The sequence below is a fragment of the Setaria viridis genome, chromosome 3, assembly GCF_005286985.2.
Source record: "Setaria viridis chromosome 3, Setaria_viridis_v4.0, whole genome shotgun sequence".
Taxonomy (NCBI): Eukaryota; Viridiplantae; Streptophyta; class Magnoliopsida; order Poales; family Poaceae; genus Setaria; species Setaria viridis.
The window spans coordinates 42,536,476-42,552,904 of record NC_048265.2 but is presented as its reverse complement, the minus strand read 5'-3'; the positions used below and the strand labels follow the sequence as shown (position 1 = coordinate 42,552,904).

At 41.5% G+C, this 16,429-nt stretch overlaps 1 protein-coding gene and 1 long non-coding RNA gene across 3 annotated transcripts; both read left to right on the top strand.

The window, feature by feature from the left end:
* The first annotated feature begins 319 nt into the window (after positions 1-319).
* Positions 320-7,867, top strand: LOC117848149 (uncharacterized). Of its 2 annotated transcripts, none has more exons than XM_034729482.2 (13): positions 320-1,299; positions 2,048-2,489; positions 2,876-3,503; positions 4,367-4,407; positions 4,505-4,576; positions 5,084-5,184; positions 5,723-5,801; positions 5,997-6,095; positions 6,173-6,241; positions 6,355-6,404; positions 6,494-6,575; positions 6,971-7,065; positions 7,277-7,867. In XM_034729482.2, exons 1-13 carry the CDS (start codon positions 893-895, stop codon positions 7,383-7,385), a joined length of 2,274 nt encoding a protein of 757 aa, XP_034585373.1. In that variant the 5' UTR covers positions 320-892; the 3' UTR covers positions 7,386-7,867. The 2 variants fall into 2 exon arrangements, with proteins under 2 accessions (XP_034585373.1, XP_034585374.1); XM_034729483.2 differs by having other exon boundaries at positions 323-1,299; positions 4,508-4,576.
* Positions 7,868-9,936: 2,069 nt separating this feature from the next.
* On the top strand, positions 9,937-16,194 carry LOC117848150 (uncharacterized). Its single transcript, XR_004638814.2, has 3 exons — positions 9,937-10,524; positions 12,512-12,553; positions 15,688-16,194. It is a non-coding gene; the product is annotated as an uncharacterized lncRNA (long non-coding RNA).
* Positions 16,195-16,429: the final 235 nt, after the last annotated feature.

The following is a 16,429-nucleotide window of genomic DNA, read 5'->3' as shown; positions in this document are numbered from 1 at the left end:
AGTGTGCTACAGTGCTGGCACAGTCATTTTGGCACTCCAAATTTTGACAACTAAACGAGACGTGAGCAGGCCAGCAGGTGAGAATAGCAAGCTGCAAGCCCCCTTGTGAGTTGTGATGTGTAGTACACCAACCAATTTCCCAATTGCCAATTTTTTTTTCTTTCAACAGGGTGACAACACAGGTTGGCACTGGCAGCAAGGTAGATGGATAGGGACAGGGACAGGCCCTGTGTGGATCAACACAACACCCGAGGAAATTATAGAAAAACTTCAAATTGCAGAAACTGAAAATGGTTAGAAAGTATTTTGGGAAGACTCCAAAATGCCAAACAAAAACTAAGACCAGATACATAAAATGGCATTAGGAAGCCAAGCAAGCAGCCCCTGCAGTTTTTTTATCACCAAGCTGACCAATCACAGGAGGAGAACACTCAAGAACAACTCACCAAGTCACCATTTCCCTCCATATCCTATATATATTTTCTCTCTCTCTCTCTACCATTTATTCTCCCCATTATTATTGATATTATTTTATTCAATCTCCATCTGGATGCGTGTGTGTGACTTGTGAGGGAGATAGAACTGCTCCCCAGAAAAGATCGTATTTTTCCCTCGATTCAGCCGGTTCCTGTCCGGGAAATCGCTGCTAGAGATCTCGGAGAATCGGAGAGCGCGCAGTTTCTGCTCCATCTGCCGTCGAATCTGCCTCGGGAGCGGAGAAAGGAGCGACCTTTCGAGCTCCGAGGGGCCGTCTGGAGAAGGCGAGGCGGACGCGGCGGCGGCGGCGGCAGCTCTAGGGCGCTCGGGAGGGCGGTGATGCCGGCGGTTGGCTCGGTTTGAGGACGAGTCGGCCTCAGCAGTTTCAAGGACGCCGGCGCCGGCGCCGGCGGGGATGGAGTCCAGTGGGGAGGAGCTCCTGAAGAAGATCCGGAAGCTGGAGGTTGGGCAGGCGCAGCTCAAGCAGGAGATGTCCATGCTCATACCCGGCGTCGCGGAGCGGCGGCGCTCGCAGTCAGTCTCGCCGCAGCGCGGCGCGCCGGTGCCCCCGCCGCCGACGCATTACAAGGGGAAGCCGCCGGGGAGGCGGCTGTCCGGGGGGTTCGAGGGCGGTCAACGGGCGTGGGCCCGGGGATCGAATTCGTTCCCGCACTCGTCACCGCTGCAGCGCGAGGGCCGCGCCACTAGCGCCGGAGACGCCAGCACCAGCGCTAGGTTGCCTGAGAGGCAGTACTCCAGGGTGCTGCAGTCGCTGGGGCAGTCCGTCCACATTCTCGACCTCGATGGAAGGATCATATACTGGTTAGATTTCTGGTTCTTCAGCGTTTCTTGATTTGCTTGCCTGCAACCTATAAGCTTGACAACGTTTGAGGAAATCCAATGGTCATGCTGGTCAGATATTTTGATTCTAGCACCTGAAACGAAGTGAGTAAGTGACATTGCAACCTAAATGAAATGTGTTCGGGCACTAGCAATCTCTGTGTATCATTTTTATCTAGCATAGCATGTGATACTGGTTAGAAATAGTGGTTACAGTGGGATAGTGTGGGTGACACTCTGTTACACTGTTGGTGCACATAGAACCCTAACTCTGTAAGGATATTAGGGTTACTTATCATCTGTGCTAAGGCACGGTAATTGAATACTAGATGGGATGCATAGACTCTAGCTGGTTCTGGTGATGAGTACTGTGAAGTTCTGCCTTCATTAAACATCTTGTTACTGTTCGTTGGTTGAGGGTCAGCATTAAGTCACAAAATGCACTCTGTTGGTAGAATGGTAGTTGATTTTTTTTACTTGCGTTTCTTATTTAAATTTAAATATTGACAGAATATGCAGTTTGCTCCATGGCAGTCTATTTATCATTTGTAAAATTTGAAATGCTGCTTCTTTGCCTTTAATCAGACAAACAACTTAGTTTGGTAAGTGTGCGTGCTTCTAAACTGCACTACAAAGCACAACTGGTTCTGCACAAGTTTTCTTAATTTAATCCCATTTTGTTCTTGTTAGTGCTTCCCTTTTCACCAAATTCTGTCATTTACTGCTACAGGAATCGGTCTGCGGAAAATCTGTTTGGCTATCCTGCATCTGAAGCCCTTGGTCAGGATGCCCTCATGCTTCTGGTTGATTCCCGTGACCACAATGTGGTAAATGACATCTTCCGACGTATTTCTATGGGTGAAAGTTGGACTGGGAAGTTTCCAGTTAAGAACAAGGAAGGAGATAGATTTTCAGCTGTTGCCACCAACACACCTTTCTACGATGAGGATGGGAGTTTGGTGGGTATCATTTGCGTTTCAAGTGATTCCCGCCACTTGGAGCAGATATTTTGTAGGCCTCCAACCCCTGCAAGGCCCCAACCAGAATCGTCTAGGGCATCTTGTGATGGGAGTTGCAGCAACAGTAGTCGCAAAACCAATTTGTTGAACAGAAGTCCTTTTGATCCTCAGCAACCCCTGCAAAGCACTTTAGCGTCTAAGATAACAAATTTGGTAAGCTCTGTTTTTCTATTAAACAGAAGTTGTAGATATAGCACTACTTTTTCCAAATACATAGCATTCTAGCTTGTAATAATATGTTGTTAAAAACATTGCAATTTTGCAAGTTGATAGACTTTTCTTTCAATGGTCCATTTCTACTCCAAAGGTCATTTACCAGACATCATATAATTTCACACCATCTCAATAACAATAGTTACTTAATGAGGACTTTAAATGGGGGTGTACGGTCATCTGTAGATGTTGCCTTGGTTGTTTTGTAAATTCCAGAACGATATCTGCAGAGGAACTTGTGTAGGCATCAAATCTGATCTGTTTTTAGTATATATTCTTGTTTGTTGCTAGCATATTCCTTTTTGATTTTTAGAATCACAACACAGGCTACCAAGGTCACAAATAAAGTTCGTTCTCGGGTCAGGGCAGATGAGAATGGCATAGAACGGGAAGGTGGCAGTGGTGAGAGTCAGTGCTCTGATCGTGGTGCCAAGGAAGAACCGACGTCTAGTGGAACAACTACGCCAAGAGGGGATGCACCACGTGGCCTCTTTTCTACGGAAGAGCACTCGCCTGGGCAATCAACCAACCCAAACAGTGATGAATCGGGTGAAGGAAAAGTAGGGTTACACAAGATTTTGAGTTCAAAGGCAGAGGCCCTGCTGAACAAGAAAGGGATATCATGGCCTTGGAAAGGGCGGGAGAATGAGGGACCTGATGAAAGAAATCATGTGACATTACCATGGACGCATGGTGACCAAGAGAATGGCCCGAATCATCAGAAGGTTTCTGATTCTAGCACAGCTCCAGATGCCCAAGGCGCTGAACACAACCAGCCTAGCAAAAATGAGGCATCGGGTTCCTGGTCCTCTTTCAACAATAACAGCACAAGCAGTGCAAGCAGCACTGGAAGCACTAATAGCAGTGCTCTCTACAAAATAGATCATGAAGCGGATTGTCTGGATTATGAGATCTTGTGGGAAGACCTCGTCATTGGAGAACAAATAGGTCAAGGTAGTTGCTTCTCCTTTAACTAATGGTTGCTTGATCATATGGATGTGTTTATGCATGATTTCATATTTCTTTTTCGTACCAAATAAAAAGTTCCATTTTTCTTTCGTGTAATTTTGTTAGTGTTCTTTGTCAGCATTTGGTTCGTTCTATTGTCTGCATGTCTGTACTTCGGAGTAGCTTCTTTTCCTCTAAATTTGTTTTTGTATTCTCTATGTCTTCTTAAAAATGATATCATGACTAGATAGAAATGGCAGGCCTGGCACAGTGTTAGAGTCTCAACACTTGTGGTCTGGAGTTCCAGGGGATAAAACCAGTCTCCTTGCAAAGTTTAGCAAGGGTGAGGCTGTCTAGAATTTCCCTTCCCCAGAGCCCTTGTATCTGGGCTAGAATGGTCTACAGTTGGAGATGTGAATATACCCATTTTAGCCCCTGTTTGGCCACTATTTGGTTCTAACTTTGTTAGAAGTGCAAACCATGTGCTCATGATGATACCCAGGGCTAGAGCCTTAGCTTGCTTTGCATTGAAATCTGGGATCGAGATTTCAAATTGTTATGTTGCTACTAGTTTCTAAGTTCGTCCTGCTCCAAGCACATGTGTTTGCTCTTAGGATCTGGACCTCAGGAGAATTTTGATCACCAACATGGATGCTCTTGAAACTTTATATACACGAGGATCTAGATTTGCCAAATAAGCCTTGGCATGATCTTTATTATGGTTATAGGAATATTCTCCACTCTAGGTTCTTTTATATTAAGTAATAAAGTTTTACATGCATCCTACTAAAAGCAAACTTAGGTGTACGCTGCATTCTGCTATATTATATACCTTTTAATCATCGTACTTTTAACTTGTGTATTTGCAGGCTCTTGTGGGACAGTATATCATGCTTTGTGGTATGGTTCGGTATGTTCTGTTGCTTGGCTGTTGCATGAACCATGCATTACTAATCTCAATTTACTTTTATTTTTTAGTTTCATCATCTTATTTGACATGTTTCTAGCAGGATGTGGCTGTTAAAGTTTTTTCCAAGCAAGAATATTCAGAAGAACTGATACAGACCTTTCGACAAGAGGTAGATACCCATCCCCAGCTACAGCTACCATACAGCTTATGGCAATAGGACATGCAGCTCATCCTCTAGCTGCAGAAATTATTAAGTTATGAACACAATTAGTGTCATAATTATTGCAGTTCTCCCTGTCAATCCTCCAGGACCCAAACAACTCACCTTTTGCCCATGAACCGTTGTGTGTCAATGGATTAGTTTGATCAAAAAGTCATAGTTTGGGATGGTTCAGACTTCAGACAAACTTGTAAAAAAAACAATTTGTATTTTCTATTTCAGGGTTCCTGCAAAACCTACCATTTCCATTGTCAACAAATATATTAATGTAGACAAACATAAAAATGTTTTTTTTTTGAAATAACAAACATAAAATGTGACGCTGACAAATCTTCATTTACTTTCTTTAGAGCTGATTCTGGAAGTGTTAATGAAGCCTTTTGTTAACTTGAGATCTTGTGACTTTCATTTCAAAGTTTGGATTCTTAATTGTACTGATGTCATTCATATGTGAAGGTATCCCTCATGAAGAAACTGCGTCATCCTAACATACTGCTCTTCATGGGTGCGGTTACATCTCCACAACGCCTCTGTATCGTAACAGAGTTCCTCCCTCGGTATGTCTACTAACCTTTTCAAGTTCTTATCATGTGGTATTTCCTCACTGTTGCTCATGTTCATGAAATTGAGCTCAGCAGTTTGTTTACATCTGATTGAATCATGAATTGTTTGACTACTACAATAATAGCTGCATAAGATATAGCAAACTGAAAGTCAGAAGTTCTTGGCATGGTTTAAGCGGAGAAATCATTGATATGCCTTTGTTGTTGGAAGTGGTCTATCGAGTAAAATATACATTTAAGTGGGATCATGTAGTAAGATGCTTCTCGTTCTATGGAAAACTACTGTAGATGTACTTTTGTCAAACTTGTGGATAATCTGGATACATGTGAAATGGAGAACTATTAATATCTAAGCTTGAAGATATTCTTCATGGGTGCTGAGGTGGATAAATGATTTTTTCTGTTCTTTTTTGCTTGGATTGGTTTGGTTGCATGTTTTAAACACTTTGTGTCACCTACCCAAACTTATGATGATTACTTGCACATTATTATTTTTGGTTCCTTTTCCCATTTTCATCCTTGTTAAATGCAGGGGAAGCTTGTTTCGCTTACTTCAAAGGAGTGGTACCAAGTTGGATGTGAGACGCCGTGTTCACATGGCTTTAGATATTGTAAGTGCATTTTCTTTATATTATGAGCCTATTGTCCACATGATTCAGTGCATAGATCAGCTAGTTAATGCTTCATATTTTGAGCAAGGGACTTGTCAATCCCCTAGCAAATAAAATTTTGTTCAATGTTCTACACTATTTCTGTATGTATACTTCAATCCCCTAGTTATTGTTCTGTGTTTTGTGTTTCTACAGGCAAGGGGCATGAATTATCTTCACCATTCCAGCCCACCTATCATACATCGAGATTTAAAATCATCTAATCTTCTGGTTGATAAGAACTGGACTGTGAAGGTACATCACAATTTATTTGTTTTCCAAATTTTTTACATTCTCCTGCTTGCCTCCTCTCATTTCATGAGGTCAATCAGGTGGCGGACTTTGGTCTTTCACGTATCAAGCGTGAAACTTTTCTGACAACAAAAACTGGGAAAGGAACAGTAAGTTCAACCAATCTTAATTTAAGTACTTTATATATCAATTAACGTGATTGGTTCGAAGCTTTGCCTGTGTTGATTTCTCTTTAACTCGCTGATGTTGCTTTCCTATCCAGCCACAATGGATGGCACCAGAGGTGTTGCGAAATGAACCTTCAGATGAGAAGTAAGCTGTGGAGAATCTTTATGAACAGATGTTCCTCTTATCACCTCTGGATATGAGTTCAGTAATATCTTTTCATGGTGCTAATGTAGGTCTGATGTGTATAGCTATGGGGTGATCTTGTGGGAACTTGTTACACAGAAGATACCCTGGGAAAATCTGAACTCGATGCAGGTATATTCTTGTTAGATAATTCTGTTTTTGTTACATTTTGTTTGATTTTGACCATACATGTAGTGACAAATTGCGACTATGATATTGTGAACTCAAGATCATTATTTATTGTAGCAGCTTTAAAAAAGTCTAAACATATCAATTAGGAGAATAGTAAACTTTGACTGCTAGTTTTTAATTGGCCACATGGGAATTAGAATTACTAACCCCACCAAAAGCTTGTAATCTTTTTTTTTATTCCAGCAATAGATCTATTGTGGCCTGACAGCACTTTTACTGATAATATTTTTGCAGAGCACACCTTTACCATGTTGATCTTTCTGGGCTGCTTATTTTTCTTCATATATTTGACAAGTTCCTGGATACTAACTCTCAAGGGTTTGTTTCTTACATAGGTCATTGGTGCAGTTGGTTTCATGAACCAAAGATTGGATATTCCGAGTGATGTGGATCCACAATGGTCATCAATTATCCTAAGCTGTTGGGAAAGGTACTTACTGTTTTTCCTTTCTTTCTTTACTGCTTTTAGGAAATGTGAAGCGTTAGGCCCCATTCTCTGTAGTTCTCTGCATTTCTGAGTAGGTTTCTGCAACCTATGTCAAAATACTTGCAGATTTTTGAAATTTACTCTAGAAAAAATTTATAGTTCTGTATTTTGTAACATTTGCATATTCCTGATCATTTGCCCTTTCTGTGAGCAGCGACCCACAGCAGCGCCCATCATTTCAAGACCTTATGGAGAGGCTCCGAGAGCTGCAGAGACATTATGCCATCCAGCAGCGGAATGCAAAGAACAGCCTCGAGGAGTGAATACCGCAACTCCCAGTCGGTCACTTGCTAAAGCGAGTAAGCGATCGGGCGAGACGGTATTTTCACCGGCAGTGCCGCAGAGGCATGTCAGATCTCGAGAAGGGTTTGAGACCTCCTGTATGGTTTTGCTCCCTGGGACAGCTAAGGCTGGGAATTTGTTGTACAGATGAGGTGCCTTCTATTTTGTCGAGTTCACCCCCAGGGCAATTGTGGCTGTAATTCCTGAGTTCTGACAGCAAGGTTAGGTTAGTGACTGAGCTCGGGCTGGTTGGAGTCTTGGGTTCTGATTCGTGGCGACGCGCAGTTAACATCTGATCCGGGCTTGAATTTGTGGCAAGAACATGCTGTGTAGATTGCGCTGACAACAGTGGTGTATACATGTGGTCGATTGTGATCATGAGGGAACTGAAACCGAAGTTGTAAGATCAGCATTTTTTTTTGTATCGCATCATCTGCCGGCTGCCGTTGTCGGCCTTGCATCAGCCGTGTTTTGCTGTCTGAGACTCTTAGCGTCGGGTTTGGTTGGTGCCTTCGATTTCTAAATTTCATGTGCCGATTACACTATATTTGCGCCCTGTTTCATATGGTTCTTGGCACGGTTTGTATGACCACGCTGCATTTTCGTCATCATTTGATAAGCTGAGAAATGCTGCTGTATCTGATTACAACAACAGCTGAAATTTTCAGTCCCAAGTAAGTTGGCGTAGGCTAAAGTTGAAACACAACAAGAGATGCAAATTAAGGCTCGGGTACATGAATAGCTGTTTTCCAAGCACTCCGATTCAGGGCTAAATCTTTGGATATATTTCATCCCTTCAAATCTCTTTTTATTGCCTCTTCTCATGTCAATTTTAGTCTTCCTTTGCCTCTATTCACGTTACTGTCATGCCTTAGGGTTCCATTACGTACCGGTATCTCCGAAGGTTTCGTTGGACATGTTCAAACCATCTCAGCCGGTGTTGAATAAACTTTTTTTCAATTGGTGCTACCCCTAACCTATCATGTATATCCTCATTCCGGACTCGATCCCTTCTCTCGTATGACCACAAATCCAACGCAACATACGTATTTCCGCAACACTTATCTGCTGGACATGTTGTTTTTTTATAGGCCAACATTCTACACCATACATCATTGCATGTCTAATCACCATCCTATAACCGTATGCTTGGCGCCACTTCATCCACCCTACTTTGATTCTATGACTAACATCCTCATCAATATCCCCATCTCGTTGTAGCATTGATCCCAAATATCGAAATGTATCCTTCCTGAGCACTACTTGACTTTCCAAACTGACATCTCCCTCCTCATATATAGTAGTACCAAAGTCACATCACATATATTCAGTTTTAGTTCTGCTGAATCTAAAACCTTTTGACTCTAGGGTCTCCCGCCACAACTCCAATTTCCTATTTACTCCTACTCGACTTTTATCAACTAATACTACATCATCCGAGAAGAGGGAATATCCCCTTGAATGTCCCTTGTTACGGGATTTCCAACTCTATGCCCTACTAGTCGAGACCCTTGCAAGTTCAGCCGAATGCTCGTGCGCACTGCACGAATTTTCGCATCTGCACGTGCTAAGCCCAAAACATAAAACAAAACAATTTATCTACACATGTATACAGCTCGTGCTTTTAGGCATTTATTCTTTAGCTCGCCTTAATCTTGCTAGAGATTTGTTGTAATTATTTTTTTGCTTCCAACACTACATTTCGTTACCTCCTAGTCCTAATAACTAAATGTTGGCCTTTCTCTTTTCATTTCCATCTGGTAGAGAATTGCAAGATGCTTACCATTTTGTTTTGCAGATGCCAAAGGTACGCTCTGGCTTTTATGAATTTCAGCGCTTTTTTGGTTCAAAGTGTACATGGAACACCATCGCCCATCAAATCAAGTATGTACTTTCCATCAGGGTGCTTGACGCTGAAGCCCATCAAAAAATGGCTAGCTAGCTCCACCAAATTTTAGCTTGACCATAGTCAGGGCATGATAGGTTCGGGTTTTGTTTATTTGGATCGCAATGCTACCAAATTTTGTTAAGTTGTGGGTTATGCCTTGTCGCATGGTAAATATCCTTTTTTTTTGTGAAAACATAGAATGAGAAATGTCGTAGATATAATCAAAACAAACTAAATGGGTAAAGCAAATAAAATACATACACACACACAATTGAGAAATCCTGACCTTTTAAAACTTCCAATACAATTGTGGAATTATGAACTTTTGAAACTTGCAAACCCAAAAGGAGTGACCATGAATTTGGGCTGAAGAGAACAAGTGTCAAAATAGGTTTGCTTGGAGGAACAAAAATAGGGAAGAGGTTCCAGGTTCCTCTAACTTTGAGATTTGCTTGGAGGAACAAAAATAGGGAAGAGGTTCCAGGTTCCTCTAACTTTAAGCCTCGGACCCTCGCATTTGGGCTCCCATGGGATTGACTCAAAAGTAGAGGGATCAAAGGCAAAGGATCTCGTTCCAAAAATAGAGGTGTCAACAGGAGTGCACCGAGGCTGTTAGATTTTGAGTTCTAAGGTCAGATGGTGCTGCCTGGCAGCAACCAAACAAGTCCTAGTGCTAACTAGGTGTCAAATGTCTTGTCGGTTATGAATCCGTAGTGGCGACACAAAATCGCTAGGTGGAACTAGTTGAAGCGGCAAGGGTGCCTGGTTGTCGTGCGGCGCCACTGTTGCGGCGTCGGTGGAATTGAATGGGCGGTGTCCGGCGGTGCGTACTGTAGATGTTGGCAGGAGATGAAAACACGAAAGGGGAGGATGGGAGATTAATAAGAAAAAATAGGGAAACCGGATTGGAAATGCGATTTGCTAAGATAACATACTTTTCTTTGAACCTTCTATAAGGAAAATTCTAAGGAAAAAAGAACGTCTGGAGTTGATTCACCACCTCAATTAAATTCTATAGGGTGCTTTTAAGAAATGTTGCAGTATTTCAATACCCACCTAAAGGATCCTGCTCTTTTTTCATATACATTTTGTCGTGGGAAGGGTGTGGGATCCGCCCAGCCTTGACTCCATCCCGCGTTCTGGAGCTCGGAGGGCTGTTCCAGCAGGGGCAGGGGAGGGTTTGCTCTTCATGGCTCCACAATCTGAGGGCTGGATCTCATATAAGGTTCAAGGTGAGATTACTGCTGATACCCCACCCCTTTCCAGCTCTCTATCTTACTGCTGATTGAAATTTTGGAACAAGGGGGCACGCAGCAATTAACAATATCTTAAATTTGGTCTTTTGTGGGAAGAAAAAGTAGCAGCGCATCTGTGTTAATTCTTAGTCTGGTTTCTAGCCAAAAGCTTCACTTTAACAGTTCAACTCGTCTGCTCTGTGTTTTAGTTTCAGTAATAAATCTGAAAACTCACTTCTGTGAACCACAAATGGTAGAAAGAACAAGGGGAATTCAGCAATTAACAATATCTTAAATTTTGGGGATTGGTTTGCCAAGAAAAGATATTTCAGTTTCTTACTGTTAATTTACTGAATAAAACTCGAACTCCTGAAATTTTTCAAATTTGTTAGTCAAGCCTAGGTCTTTTGCGCTAATTTAGATACTAGGTGATAGTGTTGCATGTCTGCTAGTTAGCCTAGCCTATTGGTGTAGATGTCATCTCATTTCTCAGCTACCATTTTGAAAACAGACACCAACCTAGCCAGTTTATTGTTGTAATGCTGTTAATGTGCTGGATAGATCAAAATTGAACTGTCGAAATGTTTACAGTTTTTAAAATAGTTTTGCCTGTGACTATTAAGGTGATTTAATTAAAACTCAGCGAATTTTGCGTATCTGTGCAGATACTGTGTTTTCGATTGACCCTACATTTCCAGACCCCTTGTTTGGATCTGCTGTTTCGTATGTGTTGTTTGGTTGCATATTCTCTGCTCACTACCTCCCTGCAATCTCTTTTGTATAGCAAGGGTTTTGCTCTGTTAGTAATCTTATTTCAACTATTCTCCTTCAGGGTAACTGTGTGGTTGGTGTTTTGCCTTGTCAAAATCTGTAAAATTGAGCTTTGCTGGTGCTTGCTACTCAGAACACGTAACTCAATATGTTTTGAGGTCATAATATGTTGTTATGAGTTTCTTGACCTTTAACTGGGGTCTTTCAGATACTAGCTAATTGCAATTGTCGCTGAAGATCTCTTATGTTTGCAGTGGTAATTTGTACAATACATGCAACACCTCTATTGGTTCTATCCTTTGGTTGCACTGTTTGTATATGTTGTTCAGTTGTTGCTGTATTATTTCATTGTTTACAGTCTTTTGACTTGTAATATGTTTCCATAAGTTCATTGCTTATTGTGTAAGTGCCTCTGTGTGATTGTGTAGTCTGCAATCTAATTTGTTTATTACTAGACATTCCAAAATTCTGTGCGGTACGCTGGTGTAGTCTGCTATCTAATAGACATTCCAAAATACTGTGTGGTACTTTTATTGTTGTTTTTGATAGTAGATCTGGGTTTGTTCCATTTCCAACTTGTCAATTGCAGATGCTTTCTTATGTGTACAACTATCTTTAATTATTCTTATCTTGAGACCATGCATTTCTTTGTTGATTTGATCATCGATTGGATTAATTTTTGTTCTCCACTTAATGAATTTAAAAGTTATCTGATTTAGGCTTCTTCACTGTCTATGAATAGAGCTTTGTGTTATGAGCTGCACACCACATGGCATATCTATCTTTTTACCGTGAAATTGTTGATCCATTATGTTTGTTTCTTCAACATATCACTTACCATGTTAAGTATTTATTATTTTAATACTGTACTACAGATTGTGATTTAGAGCCTTTTTGGAGATTACAGTTTCATCTGTTCACTTTGATGTATTGGCATAGTTTCTACATGTCTCTTTATCTTGTATGGATCATAATTTCCTTGCAACCTGAGAATTGTTCCCTTGTTTTAGTTGAACTTTCATTCGAATTCCTAGCCTGCAACCATTAAGAAATCAGAAAATCCTTAAGAACTATTGTGTCTCACATTCTAGATAGAACTATGTGGAACGCAGCAATTACCAAGACCTTATGTGTGTTCAAGAATTTGTTCTTATTTCTAACTAAGTGGCATTAGTGTGTACATATTAGTATTAATCAATTTGCTTGATTTCAGAGGTTCATGAGCAATGGAGGAACCCCTGACATGACCCATGAGGTTTGAATTGTTCTATATTGTTTTCTTCTATCAAATGTTCTTTCACAATTTTGGTCACAAATTTACGATTGTTTGATTATGTGAGAATGCATAAAGATGGTTACAGAGTTGAACGCAACTACCCAACATCTCAAGAGGAAAATGAAATTTCTCAACAACGTCATCCTCATGATGTTTGGGCTGACCGGAGGAGCTCTCATAGCCGTGTCAGGCCAGTACTACAGGAACTCAAAGGAGAATGCACAAAGGGCTGAGGAGCTAGGCCCAGGAAGATCTGAAAAGGGGTCTGGATATTCTGAGGAGCACCTCTGGCTACCTGTAGTGCTCTTCCCAGGAATCCTAGTGACCATGCACCGATTCTGTGGGATTCTGGTGAAGGTCAATCAATTCCAAAACCTAGATTCAGATTTGAAAAATGGTGGCTCCAGCATGCTGATTTCAAAAGTATGGTAGAGAATTTCTGGAGCACACCGATGAATGGTGATAGCAATATTGATAGATGGCAAAAGAAAATCAGGGCTTTCAGGAGGAAAGTTAAAGGTTGGAGCATTAATGTAGAAGCTGCCAATAGAAGAAAGAAACATGAGCTCCTAAGAGAATATGACACTCTGGATAGACTAGCTGAAAGCCAAAACCTTGACCAATCACAAGTAAATAGGATGAGTAACATTATGATGGATTTGAATAGAATCTGGACCATGGAGGAAACAAAAGCTAGACAAAGATCTAGGGAGAAAGAAATTAGGGAGGGAGATAGGAATACTAAATACTTCCAGACTGTAGCCAACCAAAGAAGAAGGAAAACTTTGATTCAGGCTATCGAAGGCCCCGAGGGGATTGCCACTAGCACTGCAGAAATACAAAAAATTGCGATTGACTACTATAAAAATCTTTTTAAACATGAGGATAGGGCAGACATAGGTGTTAATGAAAACTTCTTTAGTGAGGAGACCAAAGTAACAGACCAAGAAAATCAGGTGCTGGAGGCGCCTTTTACTGAATTAAAAAAGCAGTTTTTGAGTCGTACTCTGATGGGGCTCCAGGGCCGGGTGGTCTGTCTTTTATGTTCTATCAACACTTCTGGGGAGCCCTACAACAAGATCTGCTGGATCTTTTCACTGACTTTTACCATGGTAATCTTGATATTTTCCGAAACTTCGCGGCTAACTTTGATTCCAAAAGAAAATGACGCTTGTACTATGAACAAATTCAGGCTTATTAGTCTTCTGAATTGCAGTTACAAAATCTTTACTAAGGTGCTCACTAACAGGATTAATCTGGTAGTGGATAGGCTGATCAGTAGTGATCAAACGGCTTTTATCAAAGGGAGGTATATTTTGGAGAGTGTTGTCACTGCTCATGAAATTGTCCATAGTGTGCACCAAAAGGGGGAGGCTGGTGTAGTTTTGAAACTAGACTATGAAAAGGCATATGACAAAGTGAACTGGGATTTTCTCATGGACATACTAAACAAAAGAGGTTTTGGGGGGTGATGGTTACTTTGGATTAGGAAAATCCTATATAATGGCTCTGTTGGAGTCCAAATAAATAATGCAGAAGGAAACTATTTTGAAAAAGGGCTTAGGCAGGAGACCCTCTCTCCCATTCTTTTCAACTTAGTTGTGGATGTTCTAACCAAAATGATGCAAAAAGCTGCTGATCATGGTATGATCAGAGGTTTGGGGGTGGAGTTTAGTCCTAATGGGGTGATGAGTTTGCAATACGCGGACGACACCATTCTTTTCTTAGAAAATAATCTGGAAAAAGCTAACAACATTAAGTGGATCCTCACCTGCTTCGAGCTTATGTCAGGTATGAGGATTATTATAACAAAAGTGAAATTATCCCTATGAATATGGAAGACCAAGAATTAGAGAATTTTAGGAGGCTCTTCGGCTGCCCTGTGGGGGCTTTTCCCATAAAATATTTAGGGATCCCTTTGCACTACCAGAAGCTTAGAAGAGAGGATTTGCAACCACTAGTAGATAAAATTGTCAAAAGAATTGCGGGCTGGAGGGGGAAGCTCCTGTCCTATGCTGGGAGGCTAATTTTAATCAAAACTTGCCTAGCTAGTATTCCGGTGTACCTTATGTCCTTTAAATTTCCTAAATGGGCTCTAGATATTATTAATTCCCACATGGCAAACTGTCTCTGGAATGATTATGAGGGTCACGGCAAAATACACCTGGCAAATTGGCAAATGGTCAGTATGAGAAAATAGGATGGGGGGCTGGGGGTCCCTGACCTGAAAAACCTTAACCTGTCCCTGTTGGGGTCATGGGTAAAAAGGTTCATAATGGGGGAGGATAAAATCTGGCACAACATCATAAAACAGAAGTATGTTAGGAACGCAACAAATATCTTTTGTCTCCCACACTCACAATCATCTACCTTTTGGAAGGGTGTGATGTGGGCAGCAAAAGCGCTAAAGTTTGGGTATAGATGGAAGGTGGGAGATGGAACCAAGATACGGTTTTTGGGAGGACACTTGGTTTGGAACTGCGCCATTGGCGGTGCAGTTCTGGGATCTCTTCTGTATTTGCAACCAAATAGGTGTGACGCTGGCTGAGGTTTGGGATGGAGTGGATATAAAACTGAACTTTAGGAGAAACTTCTCTGAGTATCTAATGCATAGATGGTACGAGTTGGAAGAGATTGTCACTGGGGTGAATTACAATGAGGAGGGGGATGCTTTGGTCTGGCAGTATGACAGTAAAGGAGTCTATCCTTCCCAATCCCTTTACTCAGTGATTAGCTTCAGGGGCGTTAGGCCTGTCTATGTCCCTTCAGTATGGAAGGTGCATACTACTCATAGAGTTCAGGTCTTTCTTTGGCTTCTGTCACACAATAAATTGATGACAACTGACAACCTTCTGAAAAGAAACATATCGAAACCGTTGAATTGCCAATTCTGTGATGAGAATGAAACCGTTCTACATCTGTTCTTTGAGTGTGTAGTTGCCAAAAAGATCTGGAAGTTTGTTAATGCTTTCACTAATATCTGGATTAAAAGTTACTCAGACATGGCTAGCAAATGGTTATGTGGCAAAAAATATGATATAATCAACAGCACCTCTGCGGGAGTTTGCTGGGGTCTTTGGCTAGCGCGTAACGACATGATCTTTCATGGACAGGTATGGGTGGATATAAAGACAGTGCTACGAAGGATGTGGAAATGTATGATGATTTGGAAGCCAATGTTCAAGGGGACCCTGCTGGAAGTTATAAACAAATGGTGCAACTCTTTGGAGGAAGTCCTCAAGACCCCCTTGCAATCGAGGCTCCCTGAAGAAGTTCAAGCTGGGCAGTGCATGGCGGTACATGTGCTGCTGTGCGGGCTGTGCTCTGTCTGGTGCTGTAGGCTACTAGGTAGTACACTGCTCTGGCTTCTATCGACGAGCATGTAAACGCCTAAACAAAAACAGCTGTCATGCCTTGTTTTCTATAAAATGGGGCAGGGCGAGGAGCCTGTCAGTTCTAAAAAAAAATATTCTGGCACGAACCAAGAGAGCAATTGCTGAACTTAGGGTAAGTTTTACTCACTTGAGGTCTTCCATTCTGTCCTAGTAAGTTAACTGAATCCAAGAAGTCGCTGAACTGATTATGTAAACTGAATGATAACTGAATCTGTTGTTTGCGTATTTTCTTTGTAGAAACTGGGTTCTGGTGTGCCTGAGAACTCCTCGACTGCTAGACCCACACCCTCTCCCTATACTCTGTAGCGGCTAAAAATCAGATCCCCACCCCCCTCCAGTTCAGTCAATAGATGTTTGGTTATTTCATACTTTAAGATATAAACAAGGCTAAGAAGAAATTTCATACAGAACAATCTGGTACTATGTGCCAACTACACTTCATCCCTGGTATAAATGAATG